Source organism: Platalea leucorodia (assembly GCF_965183815.1).
Source record: "Platalea leucorodia genome assembly, chromosome: 14".
Classification (NCBI taxonomy): Eukaryota; Metazoa; Chordata; class Aves; order Pelecaniformes; family Threskiornithidae; genus Platalea; species Platalea leucorodia.
This window is the reverse complement of record NC_138836.1, coordinates 8,508,117-8,528,668: the sequence shown is the minus strand read 5'-3', so window position 1 is coordinate 8,528,668 and position 20,552 is coordinate 8,508,117. Positions and strand designations below refer to the sequence as shown.

Sequence of the window (20,552 nt, the reverse complement as noted above, 5' to 3'; positions counted from 1 at the left end):
TAAGCAACTTAACATACAGTAACACAACTAAATAGTTTAACATACAGTAACACAACTAAATAGTGAAAATTGCAGTTAAAAACCGAAGTATGTTTTCAATTGAAGAGGGACGCACTTTTGTCAGGATATAAAAGAAATGTAAAGCTCCTCTCTAGAAGGCACTAAATATGCTGACCCTGGCACAGAACTTGCTTAATTTAAAGCATGTGAAAGAGCCATTGAAATGATTACTAACATGCCTGAAGTTAAAATCATTCTCATCGGTCTTTCTGGATGGGAGTCAGAACACTTATCCTGTGGGATCTAATTCTTAAATCCTGAGGATTGTACTTTACTTTTAATCTTTAAACTTAGTATCAATTCAGATTAAATGCTCTAAAAGCAGCCAAATTGTTGTTATTAGTGTAACTAAAATACCTTTCAAAAGCTTACAGTAAATGGTTTTTAATTATCTCTGAAACTGTTATTTGGAAAACACAGACCGTTTCTCATTTACATAGAGTTACTTTTTTATGCTGTTCTGATTGAAAACAAACGGAAATTACATTTACAAACATTAAAAACCTTTTTATAGTCCCTAAATTATCTAAGAGGCCTCATTAGAAATGCGAATTTGGCTTCATATTCATCATACGGTAGCAGAAAAAAAACCCACAGTTTATAAACTTTGGAAGATACTGAATTCAACTATTATTAATTCAATATCAATTACAGTATGTGCACAGTTAAATGCTAAGGTGCTCTTACTATTCTGTATTAACTCTGAAACAGAATTTGGTAGCCAACATACAAATCATCCATCAGTACAGAAAAAACAACAGATGCTGGGCTATTTTTCTTGTTTAAAACCACATAAAATTTTGCTTGGAATCAGGTCTCTAGATTTGTCTTTGAAATAACAACACAAAGACTCTGAAATTCTTTTCTTACTTAACATGAGGCTGTTTTTCTAAATCATAAGATTAATCATATGGGAATTATGCTTAATAGTTGGCTATTAAAAATGGGAAGGAAAGCTGAAAAGCTAGATGTTACCTTCATGTTTACAATTTCTGGAAGTGCACGCACTGAGATGAAAAAAATCTTACACGACTTCTTTAAAACACGGTCAAATGCTGTCCCATTCAATAACAGCGGTCATTGCTAAACGGAACCATAGGACTGTGCAGTTCGGACACGATGATGGGACCGATAAGCTGTTTCATGAGGTGTTATATAATTTTTGGTACATAACAGATGGGTTTCATTATCTAAGGAAACTAATAAAATTACTTTTCATTCTACTGTAGACCCAATTTTGTTTTAGGACCCATACATAAAATTTGAAATAGGATCTATAAATGGAAGATAACAAGTACCTGACTTTTTTTAGTCTGAAACTCATGTCTCCTATGGTATAGAAATATATTCATTGGCAAGTCTTCATTTTCTATCCTAAAAATGATTATATAGTCTCGTTTTGTATAGTCAAACAGCTGCCATACTCATTGCCAGCTACAAATATATACTTGGCTCCAGAGGCAAATCACATCTCCAAAATTAAATGCAAGCATAAATCTGATCATTCCTCTCTAGCTGCTTCTTTTTTCATTTTTTCAAGTCAGAGGTTAAAACACTGAGACCTCATCTTCATTTGCATGGTGGTTGCTGATTTCAAAACAGTGAATTGCATTGACCTAAAAGAAACATGCTCTTCAGAGATGTGCACTATCAAATATACATGGGAGCAATTTTCAAGGGAATTTTAAGGGAATGAATGTGTCTGCTGCCATCGATGCTCTGAGGCAGATTTACCGCAGTATGTAGTATGCTTCAGTCCCTCTTCGTCTTCTGTCGTGGTCGCCGCTGAGCAATTGTGCATCAACCCTGTTCTCGCTGCAGCATATCTGTCCTTTGCCTGGGCTTAGACACTTCGCATGACTTATTAGTCAGGGCGGGATGCAAATAAGGACAACAGTAATGTTTAAAACTGCTCTGACCTGCAAACACTTAACTGAGCTTCATGATTCAAAGAAAAGTCCTTTTCTACTTTGAATAAATTCAGCTGAACATCAAAGGTCTGGTGCAGGATCTGTTCTGATAAGGGTATGAAAGCATTTCAAAAGGTTGGAGGAATCGTCTGCAAAAGAAAGTGCCAGGCAATCTAGATAGAGAGGTTGCTATCAGCTTCCACTCTAGTCAAAAGCTTTTTAAATAATCCTGGCCAGCAAGTTTTCATACAAAAATAAAATTGTTTTGATTCCTATCAAGGCTTTCCTGCAGCCTCTTACATTCCCTTTTTCACCATTTCACAATCAAGTTGTCTCTTACCTCTGATTCTTTGTAATAGCGCTCAGGAATTTCATCGCTGGCAATATCAATAAAGCAAACTTCTCGCTCCAGATCTTTAGCTTCTTTGTCAAAAATCTGCAAGAGTTAAAGAAATACAACACTGTAACAGAATGCCACCCTTACAAAATCCACCTGGAATAATGGTTACAAGCCATTTTCAGTGACTTGAATAACGTATTTTAGGCTTATGCCTGAACAGCTTCTGATGTAAGATACTGCAGGTTTTGCAGGGACAGAGTCTCATTCTCTAGCCTACCCCAGACATCAAAGGGAAGAAAATGGGCGCTCTCAAGATCATATCTAGGCAAGGTGTTCCTAAGCAGGATTAACAATGGTTTGAATGAATGATGCCACAGACGTTTTGGGGAACAATCCACTACGTCCGATCAAGAGACAGCGGGCTGTTCAATGTAACGCATCGTCTTCAGCACTTACCGCTCACACCGCTGTTCTTCCTTGTGCTTTTTGGAACGGAGACTTTGGTCACAAGTAGTAAAGTTAACAACTAGGATTGGTTTTATTGTGTTCTCTAATCTTTGAACTGGATTCCATCGCTGTGTAAAAAACCTGGCTTTCTGGACTCTGGATGTTTCTGACCTTTTCACTCTAGGGACAATAACGAAACGCAGGTGTGTCGTGTGAACTAGCCAGGCCAAGCTGCTCTTAGAACCGAGAATCAAAATTTTGGCTGAACTGCCCTCAGTGTAAGCTGAGGGCTTCATTTTCATTTTAATCCTTTAGGACCTGGTTTTGAACACCCAGTCTCTTGTTCTATGCAAGGCAAATGATGGGTATATTTTGAGATAGGGGTCATTTGCATCTGCAGCATAGTATACTTCTGTGCCTGTGTCCATAATTTAATTATTTAGGCATCTTAGTGACCCATGTGACTTATGCTATGTCTGCAATAAATTCCTACTTATGATTCTGGGACGAAATAGCGACTAGGTAAAAGGCTATCATGAATTAATGCCATAAAATTCAGGGAAGTTGTGCATACGCTGTCAAGATCAGTAACAAGCTAACGATGTGTTTTTTCCTTTGGGGCACAATGTTCTATAGCTAACGTTTCCAGGAAGCATAAATATTTTTGTTTTCTTTTTTTAAAATAAATGCAGGGAACGCTCTGTTAATTTAATTTCATTTCATCCTAGAGGAACAGTTAAAAATACAAAATGCCAGCAACTATTCAGTAACAAGAATGCTACTTTATTATTTCTGAAATAATGTGGCTGCCCATGTAAAGCATTCAAAGCCAGCAATGGACTACAATGAACGAGTACACCAGCTGGTAAGAAGAACACTGCTCAGGAAATCATCATTCAAATAAAGGAAAAGCTGAAGTTTGACTCTACAATTTCAACTTGGCTCGGTAGTTAACAGTACTGGAATAAAAGAGGTAACGCTGAATGCCTACTGAACTGGTAACTATAAAATGTTAACGTGTCTGAAACTGCAGAGCAGAACAAAGGGAAGCTCCAGTCTGTTCTTATCTGCGTGCTTATTCTCCTCCTCCAAGCCACGTTTTGCAAAAAATTATGTTGATTATTTGAACAAATTTGAGAGGTCCTTCCCCTGTAGTGCTCTTTCTTAGAATTGGGGTACATTTTTAAAAATAACTGTTATGTTTTAGACATATAATATAGGTTGCTTTTTATAAGCTTCCTCGCTTGCTTTTTTCCTAAACCAATGCAGATATGCAGAGCAGTCCCTTGATGAAATCAGTTGAACTATTTTTGGAACAAGATGCATTTCAGCATAATCTCTGAGCTTTAAACAAAATAATGGAGATTTCTCTTAAATGGACATTACCAGGTCAGCTGAGGCTCTGAATCAGAATATGGTTTAAGTACAAGCCTAATAAATCTAAGCACCTGCATACCTCTGCATGTTTGCAAGGACCTAAATTGGGACTATTACCCAATATCTTATCTGCAGAAATGTGCCCTGCTCTATCACAGGCTTGATCCACATACTGCACCTCTAAGTAAGAGAGTTGTACATTCTTTTTCTCTCTTGAGGATGCTTTGATAGCAGTGGGGATGACAGATGCCTTTGCCAATCTGTCAAAACCAGGAGGAATTTTTCAACCATTTCAACTACACCTTATTTGCTGCTTAGGCTATCCCTGACCATTTCCTCCATTCCAAAAGTTTGTTGAATGACATTCGCACTTCCCTTTGCTGGCAGAAGCTGTTGTCTAATCATTTATGCTTCTCCCCTTCTTAGACTGTCTTCAAAAGATTTGCAGATAGAGATTTAATCTTCTCATTCTATCAGCAGTAGAAAATAAGAAGTCATTAGAGAACAAGACTGATTTCTTTCTTAGCTCTGATTCTCTTATTGCCTCTCCTAGCCACATAATCTGGGATTGTCTGGGAACGTGTAGGGAGGATGGGTTTATCACGTTTGTGATCAGAGACTAGAGAAATAAAGGAATAGATTAAAGTCCACGAAGAGCAGCATAAGGCTCCCAATCTGTGCAACTGTATTTGCAAATGTGCAGAAAATGAATGGTGAGAACAATCTGTATCCTTAAGAAGATGATGTAGAAAGGCAGAATATAAAATATTATATTGGAAAGAACTGGACAGGCCAAGTAATTTTGCAAGCCAAGTAATTAATTGAGATTGAAATACACAATCAAATGGAAAACAAAGAGTAACATTCAGGCTGAAGTGTCCTTTCTGCTGTGGGTTTTGTTTTTTTTTGCGGGGGGAGGGTCACAGCTTTTTTACAACAGACAAACATTTATACACTTCCACTTTCTGAGAGGAATGAAAACTCATCATTATTTAGACAAAAAGTGGAAGAAAGGTTTTAATTGTGTCATCTTTACAATTGTCAATAGTTTCTTTTGGGGAAAATTTTCAAAAAAACCCTGGCAGATGATTCTAGTACCTCAGGAAACAAAGATCGTACAGGATACTGCAGGAATATAAGTGCTGGTGTATTTTAATTTCTTTCCTTCGTTTTCCTCCTGGCCTACAACGACATGTCCTAGCACACACTTTGCTGGTGACTTCTCTTTTCCTTATAGCCAAAGCCAGAACAGAAAGTCAGCTTATGAGATAACGGTAAGTCAACAACAAATTTAATAGCTTTTTTTCTACAAGCTCCTTTCCCATTTTTCTTCTTTTTGTTGTATCTTCAGGCTAAGTTGCTGGCTTCAACCTCACTCAGATGTAGCTAATCCAAAATTTAACTTTTATGGCCAATCACCAGAGCTAACCTGGTTTGGCTATAAATAGTATAAAGCCAGACTCAGCCGAATCCACTGATGACATTCACACGGGCTAACTCCTCACTCATCTACGCTCCGGGGACTCCGAGGGTCAAATCGGTGCTTGTTTGGCTTGGCTGTGTTCCATAATATATGATTCTGTCCCGTGATGTGGTTTTTTGATCATCAAGAGCAAAGAAGGTATTCAAGGGATTACCAGCTGGAAAGTTGTTCGTCTGTCTTTAATGCAACATGGTTTTTTTACCAGCCTGGAGACAGGAGTTTGTGGTCAGGAGGCTGTAATAAGGCAGCTAATTCAGATTTTAAACACTAATACATGCAGGACATAAAATTTCTTGTGGAAACAGTTAAATAACAGGTCAACTTAGAAATAAAGACAAGTTGTTAGAGATGAAAGTGATAAGGCAACTTATACAGAAAATTCAATACTATAAACAAATAAGTTTGAAAATGGGTGTGGTTTTTTCTGGAAGCTATTTTTTCCATCTCTTGTGAGCCGTTAGGTGAGAGAAGATCTCTATGTTTTTCTTACTTGTTATGCTAGATCCAGATAGTCAGCCATTGCTGAGAAATGCAGCTAATGCAGAGAAATGAAATGGCTAAGAGCTAGATTTTTTTCCAAAAAAGCAGAGCGCTCCTAAATTAATTACAGGCAGGTGACATGGTAGCAAACATGATTATCATCCCATGTGCTAAGTAATCAGACACCTGTGCCTATCTACAAACTTAAGCCAAAATGACTAGTGTTCAATATACAATGCGTAAATGTAATTTATTGAGATGAGAATTTCTACTATAAATCAAATTTCGTCCTCTATTAAATCCTTCTTTGAGTTAATATCTATGCCTGAAAGCGTTGTTCTTCCCTCTCTGCCTCCCCATTTTCCCTGCCCTGCCAACAAAGCCAACAGGCATCCCAACAGACTTAAATCTGGACTTTGCAGTAGCTGGACATCACAAGATGACATCTTAGTGGGATAGGCAGGCTATGACATAAATGGCATGACAAAACTATCTTTAAACACTAGAATTTGAAATTAAATTAAATTTATCTCTGCCTTTCTCGTGATTATAGTGATTCATTCATTGTCATTGAGCTTCAAGAAAATGGAAAAAATACAGTATGCAGCTAGAGGAGTCCCCAAGCTTAGATGCATATATGCAACATATACGCTCCTTTTTTAATTCAAACATTGATATTTCACTGAAGCTTTTGGGTTTCCTCTGTATCTTCTCTCATCCCTGAAATGTAGGCTAGCTATGCAACTTGCAGGTATTGAGCAATCTGTATGATGACGAGCGCTTTCTGTGAGTAGAATACATATGTATCCATCATTTGTAGGATGGCTTAAATGTAGATTTCATAGGATGTGAAAGTTAGAGGTATAACTGCAGTAAGGACTGCAAGAACAAACTTTTTCTTTTTTATTTTTCCTATTAAAAAAGGGAAAATCTGGCACAAAACCTTCTCTCCAACTTGAAATTCTAATCTCCTTAGATTGCCATCGTCAGAACTACTGGCTAGTCTCCAATTTATTATTACAGCATCCTTTGGCGGGTTGTATCATCTGGTCCACTTTAACTCTCATTTTTCTGAAGGAAAATTTACTCTAAAATAAAACCCCCACCTACTCAGAACTTCATCTATGGAGTTTTATTCAGTGTGTAACTTTTCTCTAAGTCATGTTCCAACCTCAGTTACCCCCAGAGTCCGTTAATTTGCTTTTGAGATTGACTTGGGCAAAGATGACAGGAACTGACCAATTTCAACCTGTTCACTGGCTAAAACTATTTATGTGGACACACATAATTGGGAGCAATTCTTCTGTGGAAAAAGATTGAATCTCTCCCTGAGAGCAGTAAATTTGGCGCCCTGAGCGGCACAGGAATATCGCTGCCTGCCGCAGAGTGGAGCTCACAAAGGCAGTTACGTATTTATCAGCGGCCTTGCTCCCTCCTTTTTATCTCCATGTCATGACTCCTCTATTATTTCAACTCTTACAAAATATCTCATTTAGCTTTGTACCTTCGGAACAGAGAAGTGTATTTTTATGAATTATGTCAAAGTAGCTATGCTTCCAAGACCACAATACAGTATCAATAATATTTACTGGGATTAGTTTTTTTAAAGGCACATCTATTGTGCTGGATTTACTAATTAACTTCAGTAGTTCATTTAGAAAAATCAAGAAGTAGAGGCACAACCACATGACTCATTCACACTCTCTGTCAGTATTGGCCTTGTCTTATGTTCTGCGATAGCCATATGTGCCTGGGACATACTATTTGTAGTTATGTTCAACAACAAGAGAGCTCTTCACACAGAAGGAATTTTAGGTTAACCTCTCCACTCGTTTGCCTGTATTTTTTTGTGACTTATTAGAGGGGGAAAGCTTGACAAAAATCAAGATTTTCCATTGCAAATTATACAGGAGACAAACAGATACTCAACACCATCATACAGAAAAAGTCCAGGTACAAATAAAATCACCCCTAAAAGCGACCCTGGCTGTGATGTCGACACATTTTGCAGTGATGCCTAGCAATCCTTTAGACAACTTACAGACTGATATCCTGTAGTGCAGTGAGGCTAAGCCAGGGCACAGCTGAATCCATTTCAGCTGAAATCAGTGTTCCACAGCAGTTTCCTTAAATAGTGAATTTACATTTAATTTACATGTGCTATATTGAAGTTTGTTACAACCTAGTTTCATGTTACTAAGATAGGAGACAAAAATAGGGGGAAAAACCATCCTAAAAAGAGCAAAACTAGACATGGTTTTTCTTCTTAGCTGGCCATACCTAGAATTTATTTTACTTCAGTCAAATGTTTCACAACCAACACTTCGGAAATACACACGAAGGAGGAAGCGCGATGAATGACCCAGTACTGCATACTCGGTCACTTGTAGGGCTGCAGAATTAGAGCTCACGGTCAGGAAGGGATTTTCTAACCTTAAACGGTGCCATTGCAATTTACATAGGTTGCCTATCAAACACGATCTGCTATTAGCTGGCTGGTTTTAGCGTGCTCAAGCTATTAACGTGTCAAATGATGCTGGTGTTAATTTACAACTATATGAAGGACCAGAACTACCTCTTGTCTTCATTTGGCAAATGGTCATTCTGAGACATGCATTTTCAACAATATATTATCCTTGAAAGGCAAGAAACACATTGATAATATATTTTTCTCTTGATTGACAAAGAATTAGGGCTGTAGCTCTGATGTCTTTATGAGCATTACTGTGCCATACACTTAGAAAAACGTGCCCAGGGACACCCATACTTTGTCATCTTGAAATGTAACTCTACCTCAAAATCTTTACTCCACACCTTCATTACTCTTAAGAAGAATGCTATTCTTGCTAATAAATATCATGGCCCTTTAACAAAAAGAAAGACTATGCTATTTTAACATCTTGCATGTTATTCTTTAATAATCAAGAGCCAGCCATTGAGTTTTGCAGAGCAAAATGTTATGCTACAAAGAGCAAGGCACTGTTAAGTTTTACATCCAGTGAATTTCCATTATTGGCAACTATGGGATTATTTTTACAAGCTGTGCTTTTTTACTTTCCCCAGACACTATCAGATGGTAAAAATTCACTGCCCAAATATCAGTGGAAATTAATTCCAAAACAAAACAACCCAACAAAATCCAGTCAAACATAATGATCCTTCTGGAACAAACAGGACAACTGAAATGTCTCTGTGATTCAGTGATTTGCTTGAACAGTGTCTGCCTTCGCTTTACCTTTGCTCCACCTTCGGCTACAGATGGCTTTTTAGAAATTTTCAGCAGGACTGGACTGTGGCGTGCAAGAACAGACACGGAGCTGCAATGCGTGAGATCATCGTGCACTGATTACAGTACCTACTAGAGCCATGTGGTGGATCCTTTCTAATCAACAGAAAGCCTAAGTTGGTGCATTCCCCACTAAAATTAAAAATAAACAAAATGTGTGTCTGTATAGTACACTGAAATAGTAAGAATACAGATGGGAGAAAAGCGAGAGCTTTAGAATACCGTTTAGAATAAAATCAGCCTTATGGGACATAAATACTGACCAATCAATAGGCTGTTAAAAGAAAACAATATCTGCCCAAATAAAAAAAGAGGTTAACAAAGTCTGTTCATGAAAACCACAGACTAATAATTTCTTCATAAACAAGCAGTAACTTATACCACTCCTGCCTGTGATTTCTGACCATTTCATTAATTAGATAACCTTAAGAATTCCCTTGTCTTTAACTTATGGTTTTAATATTCAAAATATAGACTTTGTGTATTTATATTAAAATTCCCTAATCGCTAATTTTTCTTACGGGAAAAAAAGTGTGCACTGAGTGATTAACATGCACTTTTATAGCTCACCTGTGTTCGCTGAAGCTCTCTGTTGTAGGCACCTGCCTACTTCCCTCGTCCCAGCAGTTCCCACTGCAACCTTGACTTACGTAAGCAGTGAAGATGCAACAGGGAAGCAATATTTCCATGTACTCTACAGACACCACCTACAGTGTCATTTACATTTTGTAATTTAAAATAAAGGTAAAATAAAAATAAAATTTCTCTTTAAACTAAGTAATTTACTTTTTAAAAGACCCATAAGAGGGAACACTGAATGGCCTGACTCATTGGTCTAGTTTCTAACACTACTAATGAAGCTATAAAGCTTCAAGTTAGCAGTGACAATATTTGATGTACTAACGTGTTCATCCAACACTGATTCTGTTTTTCTAAGGAGAGACTTGCCATGCGAACATCCAGCTGCGATCCGGCAAAACCAGCTGCGCTGTAGCACTAGAAATCACAACTGGATGGATTTATGGTACTGCACTACTGTCATCTACACCAGCTTCATTAGTGTTTTAGCGAAATAAGGTGTTTTATTGTCCATTGTTCTTTCTGGCAATGTTTGTAATTGTGCAAATCAAGTGCAAACTTTAACAGATCGTAACAATAGTGCTTTAAGCACATTTAAAATAGGTTAAAATGATGACAAAGTCTAAGACATAGCAAAATCAAGTTCCAAAGCAGATATCATTATCTTTCACTACTTTCTTCTATCATGACAATTGGGAAGAAAAATCAGGAGGACTTTTGCATCAAGATGTATTGCAGTAATTAGGTAGAATTTTACCAGGCAATGTTAAATAAAATAATTCTAGTAATACAGTAGCCTGCTAAATGACAACAGGAACCCAAGAGCATTTATATTGCTTTCTTCCACTAATCAATGGAATTAGCTTTAGTATCCTTATAGCTAATTATTGCTTTTTACAATCAATGTCTACTTTATTAGATAGCATGGAAATGCAGAATAGATCAGAGTTCAAGATTTCAAAAAACCTGTATGGTCTCAAAAAATGTATCTAGAAATAGTTGCGTTAAAATCAGACATGCATTATTACCCTCATGTCTGTAATATTAATATTCATTCAGTATATTTTGCATTACAACTGCAAAATTTACAGAAGTATTTTTTGGATTAATTATTTCTCCATCAGCCAAGGTTGATAGTTCCAATGAAGAAAAATACAGTGTATCTATGGAAATCTATAGAAATGGATGCTATGTTTCCCGTTGTTTTCTGCCCGGGCAAAGGTAGTGAAATTTAATCTAAACTTGTCTGATATGAAGGAGAAATACGCTTCACATTTTCTTAAGTGATGTCGAAGCCTACTCACTGAGTAATAGAGAGAAGTACGCCTCTTAGTCCTAGTTCTGAGGCGTCTGGTTTAACAGAAGCCTCTCCACAGGCTCAATGAGGTCTCTCTCCGTCTTTACTAACCTTCCAGCATCTCAGTGCTGTCCCAGACACATCTGGGTCACCAGATCAATGTCACCAGATCAACAGCAAAAGAATGTAGATCTTTCGTTGGTTAATTGTGTTCACACTAGTGAATAGCATAGCTCTCAGAATTACAAAGTCATGGAAATTAGGGCTGGAATGCAGCCCTCTAATTCAGCTTCTCTTTCTCCTCCTCAGTTCAAGTAAAGGTCAATTAAATCTGTTAATCTTGGTAAATACTTGCCTAGTCTGTGACTCAGGTACCTCAGTAGAAAGGGAATACAGTATTACCCCACTGGCACTCTGGTGAAAATCACATTTGAAGAGCTGGATTCAAGCAGAGTAGGGATTCTTTGATTTACATCATTTGAGTATCCTACCTCTGTTCTTACTTTCATCTTAAATTCACTGGTTGGGTACTATTCAGGGCTTGATTCGTAGTATTTCAGCCACAAAGCTGACGTGCAGAAAAAACTGAAAAATCACTGATTAAGTAGCTTCAGTTCTTCCTCTATTAGGCATCAGTACAGAACGTGTCTTCTCACTGCTGACATTATAATGTACCAGGAAACTACTCTGCACCCTCCCGAAACCAAAGGTGTGGGCTTGCTCTGAATTAAAGCACTGCCAAAAAGCAGAAGTGAACATTAAAAAGTGCATAAATTACATAATGCTCATATAGTTGGTAATGCAATACACTTTTTTTTTCCTGCTCTCACTGATCTGGATCTGACTTAGACTAGCAGTGACTGAAAGTTGTTGGTATCTGGTGGCTAATACATGATCTCTGTCATGTTCCCATTGGGAAAATGCCTGTATGCCAAAAACATTATTCAAAATTATACCTTGTTCTTTTACGTGTAATTATTCTGCCATAAGCAGTGCAACAGCTGTCAGCCTTATTAACACGCAGGCCCAAGGCGGTTAGGGAAAAGTACCTCCCATCTGGAGAACTGAGCACTTTAACCTTAACAAGGCAGCAGCCTTATTAAGAGGGACACCCCTGGAAACGGAAAGGCTCTGTGTCTCAGACCCCTTAAAATCTGCTTTACTGCCACCTTCTTTCTCAAGAATGAGGTTAAACACTCCTTCATTAGGTCTCTGTATTACAGATCAATTTTCCAGACATTTTAACCTGTATTTCACACCTATAAGAAACTTCTTCCCCTAAGTCTGCAACAAATTGCTGTTTAAAGCATACCAAAATGAAACATAAAGAAACATGTTTGTATATTCATCCACGGGTTGAATCTTTACATGCTTGGCTTTATGGAACATTATTCTTTTCTTCCAAGTTGTACGACTCTGCTTTGCTACCTGTCAGGGCAACAAAGCCTGACTGACCTCCTGCCTTCTGCTCCTGAGCATCTCTCCATCAGCAGCTGCTGGCTACTCACTCCCACCCTTCCGCTAGAGAGGATGTTGCATAGCTCATTATCCTTTTCATCTCTACGCTCGAACTCTGAGAGCTCTGTAACTTTTGGTGAGTGACTGCCAAAAGCATCACCTCAGTACCCCACCCATTGTCCCCTTGCAGTTGTTTACCGAGATCTCTGTCTCTGACCATTGTGCAGTTTCCTGTTTGCTCTTCCCAACGCCTCCTTTGAATTCAGCCCCCTTTACTCAGAGAGAATAATGTGGAACAGATAAAGTGGAATACAATTCCACCAAAAAAAGAGAGTAATCTTTTCTTTACTCTCCATACATGTTCATCAGGACTGAATTCACATATGTAAATTATGTTGTGTTTAGAGAAGCAACAAGTAGGAAGTGAGATGCAGAAGGGAAGTTTGTGGACACGAATCTTTCATCTCGTGGTGCTTCAGAGGGAACTGCTCTGCAGGCTGACAAGGACAGGACAATGCACAGGACACCCGAGCCCGATTAGGCCTTTTTTCCAGATTGAAAGACCTACAACTCCCAGATACAGAACATGATTAACCGAAAGGATTAAATTAATTTTGCAAAAGCCATCATACTTACACTGTCATTGCTTCCTTTGTTGTCCTCGTATTTTGTCTCTATGTGAATGGAGAATTTAGGCAAAAATGAACACTGCAACAGAAGAAAAATATGTTTGACATAAAAAATATGGCTTGCTTCATCAGCTGACGTACTCAGTACATCCTGTTTGGTATCAGCTTTCTTATTTTTTTCCAGATTATTTCAAGAAAAAGAGTAAATGGACATAGAACATAAGAGCGAAGGTTTTTATGATTCTGGAGAGGTGTAGAGATTCCATCTAAAAGCTGAATACTATAATGAAGGTATAAATAAATTAGTAGAAGTACTCTGGAATAACTAGATACAATAGTTTTCATGCTCACTACGCGTAAGAGTACAAATGTCCTGAATGTCTTGTTATAAATTCAGTTCATTTAGATCTCAAGAGCAACTAGATATTCATCATCACAGATTAGTCTATCCCCCATATAAAATAACCCAAGGACACCTCACTAGCTGCAGGGGCTAACCAAATAGACAACAATGCTTTGATGTGCGCGGGCTTTTTTTAATTTTCAGTGAGAAATGAATTTTAGCATAATATCCTATTAATGAAATTTAGATGGATTATGAGCTGCTGTAGAAATTCCCTATACTAAACCCAAATCAATCGTTCGATAATAATGCAAGAAAATTAAGAATGCACAAATGTTTTTCTATTAAAGATAATATTTCTGTATTTTACATGGGAATAAATGTATTTTTCTGTGGATTGCTTAATTCAGTTGGCTTATCAAGATTAGAATTTATAATACTAGGCAACATGATTTCAGTGGAAAAAATATTTCAAATATCTTTTCTTTCGCATTTCATAGTTCTTTCAAATCAACTTTTCAGATAGGCAGATAGAGTAGCCATCTAAAAAACTCTGAAGGATACTAGTTCAGCACCTTTGCTATTAGTCATCAAGTCTCTTCTTGCATTAACTGCCCGTGAAACTGAAGTGCCGGTTCCTTGTATGATGCATCACTAATACCCCACGGCAAAGTGTCTTTGTAAAGACTACGACTATGTCAGGTGCTGTACATACAGATTATACAATGAGGCCATTATGATGCCTCAGTGTTCACATTGCTGTTGGACCAAGTTTGGACTTGATAAAATCTGGAGAGTTCTTCTAAGGGAGAGGCTGATGACTAAGAAAAGAGGTGATTTAGAAGGCCAGCTGTAGTGCAACAAAATTGAAATGAGAAGCCAGCTCCTTTGAGACTACAGAAAATATATTCTTGATTCCATGGATATCACCCAACAAGCAACTGCTCAATCTTCTTCTGATCACAGGATATCTAGTATGCAATGAGCACATCTAGAATCAATCCTTGTTGAAAAAAGAGTGAGGGAGTTTTGCCAGAATAAGGCTCTGGTGCCGCGGAAGGCTTCTGGTCAAACTGCCTTCCCATTAACATAATGAAATTCTGCCACGTAATGTGTTGGTGCTGCAGATGCCCAGACCGCCCAGGCTTCTCTTCAGATCCTATAAATGTTTTGCCTTTTATTAAAGATTTCTGTGGAGTAGCACATTTATGAGTTTCAATCCAATCTGAACTGTGACTAGCTCTCAGCTATGCAACTTGTTCATTGAGTGAATATGTGGGAGGGAAAAAAAATCAGCAGTATGTGGAGTGCAGGATGGGGCAAGTTCAATGACAGATCTGCTAGCTCCTATTACCCATATTTTGTGGGCAATTAAACATTTCCTATGTATATATCTCAGGAAGTGCCAGCTGAAAATATACAATATTTATAAGCAGTCTGTCAGAACTGGGGATCTCGCAACACAAATTAACACAAAAAAATCCAGATATTCTTCCAGTTGAGGTTTCACCATGTATCTCAGTATGTTGCTTCTATTCTGGCAGACATCCAAAGGCATCTGCAAACAAAAGCCTTAGCAAACAGTAGGCAGTACAGGGAAAGAACATGGCGGGGGGGGGGAAAAGCCAAGGTTTGTCGTAAGGTTCTAATTTGTAACTCCAAAATTAACCAAAAGGTGGAATGAACATCCTTGAACTATATTAATGTTAGCTGCAAGAAGAGATGAATAAAAGGGGTTGATTAAAAGAATTCTATAATCAAATGTTCCTAGAGTAAGAGAAGTTATAAATGTGATGTTACAAAAAATAGGGAATGACCCAGGAGACACAGGGATGCCAGCATGTCCTAAAACAATGTTTGATGTCACTCAGGATTCGTATTCAAACAGCATAAATGAACATTTTAGTTGTTTTCTGTGTTTGCAGGAGAACATGGAGGGTTGAAAATTAAATTACTACTGGAGGTGGATTATGAAAAGCAGATTTAAAAAAAATGTGAAACCTAATGACAGACATCATCTACTGCGTAGTTTTTAGAGCATTTGGAAAATAACTACATTGGTGCCAGGGTGGTAAAAACATGGGTTACTGATCTCAGAAATGTAGTATATGGCACCTTGTATTTTACAAAGATGTGTAACTACAGGGGTCACAGCCCAGGTGCACAGAGCTCTTGCTGACAACAACCTAGAGCTCTGCCTATGGGCATCCTGTGGGAAAGCATCCTTGAGGAAATGCGAGGAGACTGCCAAGGAATACTTTGTTTTACCAGCAGTTACTAGTACTGCTTACCGAATGCAGCAACTGCTACTGCACTACTGAGGACTCAATGCTTAGGTCTGAATGATAGCTTTTAGAAACATTTTCACTGAAAATGGCAGAGATGTATGCCGTACTATCTACAATATCCTAATTGTTTAGAACAGTGATTAGGAAAGCACAGTTTACTAGCATCGTGTCTGCATATTTCAAGGTTACCGCTCTAGGCCATGTTTTACTTACATGTTAGTGTCTGTTAAGTATCTGCCTGCTTGATTTGAGGACCAAAGTTTCATTTTCTTTGCTACGCAATTAAACAAAATCAACACCCCCTAAATAAAATCTAGTAACTGATGAAAACAGAATGACGTCAATGATCTGTCACTAGTGGAAGGGTCATCAAGACTACAATGCTTCAGTAGATCGAGTATCTAGGTCAGAGCTTTGTGAACTTGCAAACTTTTAAGTTATACTTAGTCTGAGCCTAGTGGTTTGTCGGAAACCTCAGTGGCTACGGAAATTGCTGTGACTATGCTGACCTTAATGGCTCTGCGCAGCGCAGTTCTCTCAGCTCTTTTAAGAAGTAGCAGGATCCACCACAGGACGTGGTGCTGCTTTCATGGTCTCACTGTCAGAAAACTCCATTGACAGCAGGAACTTCAATACAGCATCTTTCACATTTACAGCTAATACAAAGCTAACACCCTTCCCCAAACAGTTCCTCACCCCTGGTTCTGATTAAAGCATCTTTGCTTATGATCTAACTATAGAAATTCAGGAGTTGTTGAATCGAGTGCATTTTTCCATACTCAAACACATTTTTCTTTGCTGCTTTTAGGTCACAGTTTCAGGTACAGTGGAGGATAAAAATGAAAAATATGAAAAACCTTTGTGCTGTTCATCTGAAGCATGGCTACAGTTTCAGACAAAACTTCGAGTAAAGCCGAATTCCAGATTTCTGTTTTACCTTGCTATCAAAAAATATCTACTATTTTCAGCCACAGTCTAGAGTTTACCAGCAATGAGTCAGATCGTGCCACTTTGAAATGCAGCCATCTCATATATTGAACTCAAGGCTGCATTAGGCTGCCTGTAGCAGCTCAGCAAGCCATTGCTTGAATCCAGTTGTTGTTTCTTGTGACCCAGAATCTAAACTCTACTTAAAAAAAGAGATCATCTAGTCTGGTATTTCAGAAAAGAAACATTAAGAAGAGAGTAAGGATCTTCAGAGTGTTATAGAAGAAGAATTATAAGTGCCATTTACCTCAAGCCACCTCGTTAGAGAGCAGAAAGACATTTTCTGCACAAAGCTATCAAAATCCAACCTCCCTGTGTATTTAGTATAAAGGCAAGGGCTATACCAATCTAATTTGAGATTATAAATGGTAACATGAATTTACCCCAAATGAAAACTAAAATTCACCAAAAAGTACTCCATTGCAAAAATACCAGAACTCAACTGGCTGGCAACCACTGTTTTAGCAGCTGTGGGGGGTCTCGCTGGCTCTCAGGAACACTTAGCAGGGTCCACATTTTTGAACGTTTCACAGAATGTGTCTCATGATTCATCAGCTGCACTCTGACTAATTGGCAGAGGGCTCTGGCAGAACCAGAAAACTGTTTATGCATCATTCCAAAGACCATTATTCATCATGCAAAAAAGTTGTTGGTTTTTTTCCCCCTCCTTAAGTGGCTGCATATTTACTTAGCCAGGGATTAAGTGTTATGCAACAGTCAGAATCAAACTTGGGAGCGAAGGTAGGTAATAACCTTTCAGCAGATTTTTTTTTCCCAAAGCACCACTCCCTTTCTGCTCTGCCTCCCCCCGGGCCTGTGTTCTTCCAGCACAAACCTGGCAGCCGATCGATACGCTGAGCACACGCAGGCATGCACAGGGCACTCTTTCCAATTTTCCATTTGACTATCTCGACAGCTTGCAAGGTTCCTCTTTGAAGAAAATAGTGGCAAATTGAATCTTTAACTTGAAATTAGACTTAAATTCTACAGAATAGGACAAAGTCTTCAGAGTCCTAGTGTCTTCAATGCTAAGGTTTCTTTGTGTAAAGCTCTCAAAGGAGGCGTCTTTCATATTTTACCTCCAGATTTTTTTAGATGTGTTATAAAGTCCTTAAAAATTTGTTACAATCCGGTACACCTGTGACATTCAAAAACAAATAAGGAGAATATTCTAGGTTTTTTGTTTGCTTGTTTGTTTAAACTTTCTATATTTGGCACCCCTTTTGGAAGAACCAGGAGAGGTTTAAAGCTCAAGAGAGTAAGCAGTGAAATAACCGGAGTCTGTAATAGTAATTACCACACATAAGCATGGGTATTTCCAGATTAAAATAAAGTAAAATGAAAGCAGCATGTGGAAAACACAGACCGCAGTTGCATTTTCAATTCACTACAGATAACCTCTTGAAAAATGAAAGGCCTATTTTTAGCACGATGATTGATTAGTGTTGCCATAGCAATAAGCAACACTTACAAGAACAGGGTAGAACCTAAGTATGCCAAAACACTATGCCAAAGTCTTAAAGAGGCAGTCAAACACATATGGTGTTTTACAGTCGTTTTATGGAGTCGACTGTAAAAATAACCTTCGCATAGTGACTACACCCGAGGTGGCTGCAGGAATTACTGCAGTTGCCAGTAAATACGCTGGACAGAGGGTAACTGAGAGAGGTTTCTTTACTCTCTGTAACCTGCTTTGTATGAGTGAGTGCTATTTCATCACTACCGCTTTAGCTAGTTTCATTTTCCATTTGGTTTCTTTCTGCAGCGTGTTGAAAGAACTGCTAGAGACCTCATCATTGCACTTCACTTCTCCTGCTCCTTGTGAATATTAATCCACAATCCTTGGGAGTTATTTTTGTACAGTAAAAATTAATCCCACTTTTTTTTTTAAGCAGCAGAAGCACATCCCCCTAAATCTTAACATAAAAGCCTGGAGAGGCGGACATTTCATGTAAATGTTCTCTCTGATCACCCACCACTTTTCAGACTGATGAATTTTTTTTTTTTATATGGTCACATACACATTATTTTGGCAACACAGGTGGAACTGGATCATTTACAGAGCAATCTCCATGGAGCCTAGAGCTAAAGAACACAGTAACTGCTACAATGAGGTGGTGCTGGCCAAGCAAAATTAGATTTTTTTTAATAGGGTAACTTCTAGATAGCCCATCCTTTGAATTCGAAATTTTTGGGCACTGTTTTGGTAGTCAGTCTGTAACAACAGCATTTCTTTATTGAAGATCAAAAACTTGGAAAAGACAAATGGAGTCCCTACTTCTCATTAATAGGCAAAGGGCGAGCGGGGACTGTGGGGCAGTGGAAGGTCCCCAGACTCACTGCGGCAGGAGGGAACGCCCGGCCCAGCAAGGGGCAAGGAGGGAAAACAGGCAGACACGCACACAACAGCCCCGGAGCAACAGGGGGGTTTATAAACAAGGAGGGATGGAAAGGGAGGAGGGATGTAACATGGGGATTTGCCAATGCCTCTGGACAATGGCGAGGACAGAACAGAGACACCTGGATGCAGGAGAAAATCAAAATCACACACGGGTATGGATAAACAAGATGTCGTCTCTACAGTATATATGCAAGAAGATATATGAAGATAATATAGTGATGTCTCTACAGCATATTTCAAATTACAATATTTCCTTCAGCTATTTACAGAAAGAATAAAGATAGTGTCTTTAATTGAATATTTGAAGTTTTTTGGAAAGCGGCCACCATGTTACTGACTACCTTCAGAATACCCTGAACAGCACTGCATGGGAGCACAGAGAGCTGCTGTGTGATAGAGGTTACTTGCTACACAAACCAGCACCAATCAGGATGACAAAGTCAGAAGAGAATAGACGGAAAGGGCTGGGCAGGGTGATGGCAGAACTTGGAAGATGTGACTCAATGAGAGGGAGGAGAATTTGGAAAGCAAGATAAGCACAGGAAGGTGGCAAAGAGCAGAAAAAGCGCTGTTGAGCGGAAAGAGTAGGAACAATGCAAAAACAGGGCTTGAAAATAGGCAAGGCAGTTAAACTCTCATAGACAAGCTCAGGAAGAAAACCACTATTTGTTTGTATTACATACAATAACTTGAAGATGAAACAGCCAACTAACAAGTTGCCTCCAACCGCTATGAAACTCAGCACTTATCTCTGGTTTTGCCTTCCCTTAGGATCGCCTTCTCTGATACGTGGGAACAGTAACCTGGGTATCGAGGAAGAACGGCAGTGAGGAGCAGCATGCACGAGTGAAAACGACAGTCCCGTGAATCAGAGGGGGGCTTCAATTGCTTTATAACAAGCCAGTGGTGGAAAAAGGGAATTCTCCCAAGCAGTTTGATTTACTCTGTTTCAATGGGATTAAGCCATTAAATGAGAAAACAGGTTTGCAGCTTTCTAAAAATATATTATTTGTTTCTTATAAATACTACAGAGGTCTTTCCTTTTGCTAGAATCTCTAAAGGAATCAAATCTGTGTTTTGCTAGAGTAATGTCACCAGTTAGCCTGTCTGCTAAGTTGGGGGGTGAGAGGGGAGGAATTTTGGTAGTAACTTCGTGTTAGGCGCCAATCCTGCAATACAGATTCCGT

The 20,552-nt window shown here is 38.6% G+C and overlaps 1 protein-coding gene across 1 annotated transcript in view; it reads right to left on the bottom strand.

The window, feature by feature from the left end:
• The window catches only part of PITPNC1 (phosphatidylinositol transfer protein cytoplasmic 1), an 89,143-nt gene that overhangs the window by 18,972 nt on the left and 49,619 nt on the right, over positions 1 to 20,552 (bottom strand). Inside the window, exons 5-6 of the mRNA XM_082326685.1 lie at positions 13,354 to 13,425; positions 2,311 to 2,406 (exon numbers count right to left, since the gene is read on the bottom strand). Coding sequence (XP_082182811.1) covers positions 2,311 to 2,406; positions 13,354 to 13,425 — 168 coding nt within the window. The remainder of the gene's footprint in view (positions 1 to 2,310; positions 2,407 to 13,353; positions 13,426 to 20,552) is intronic.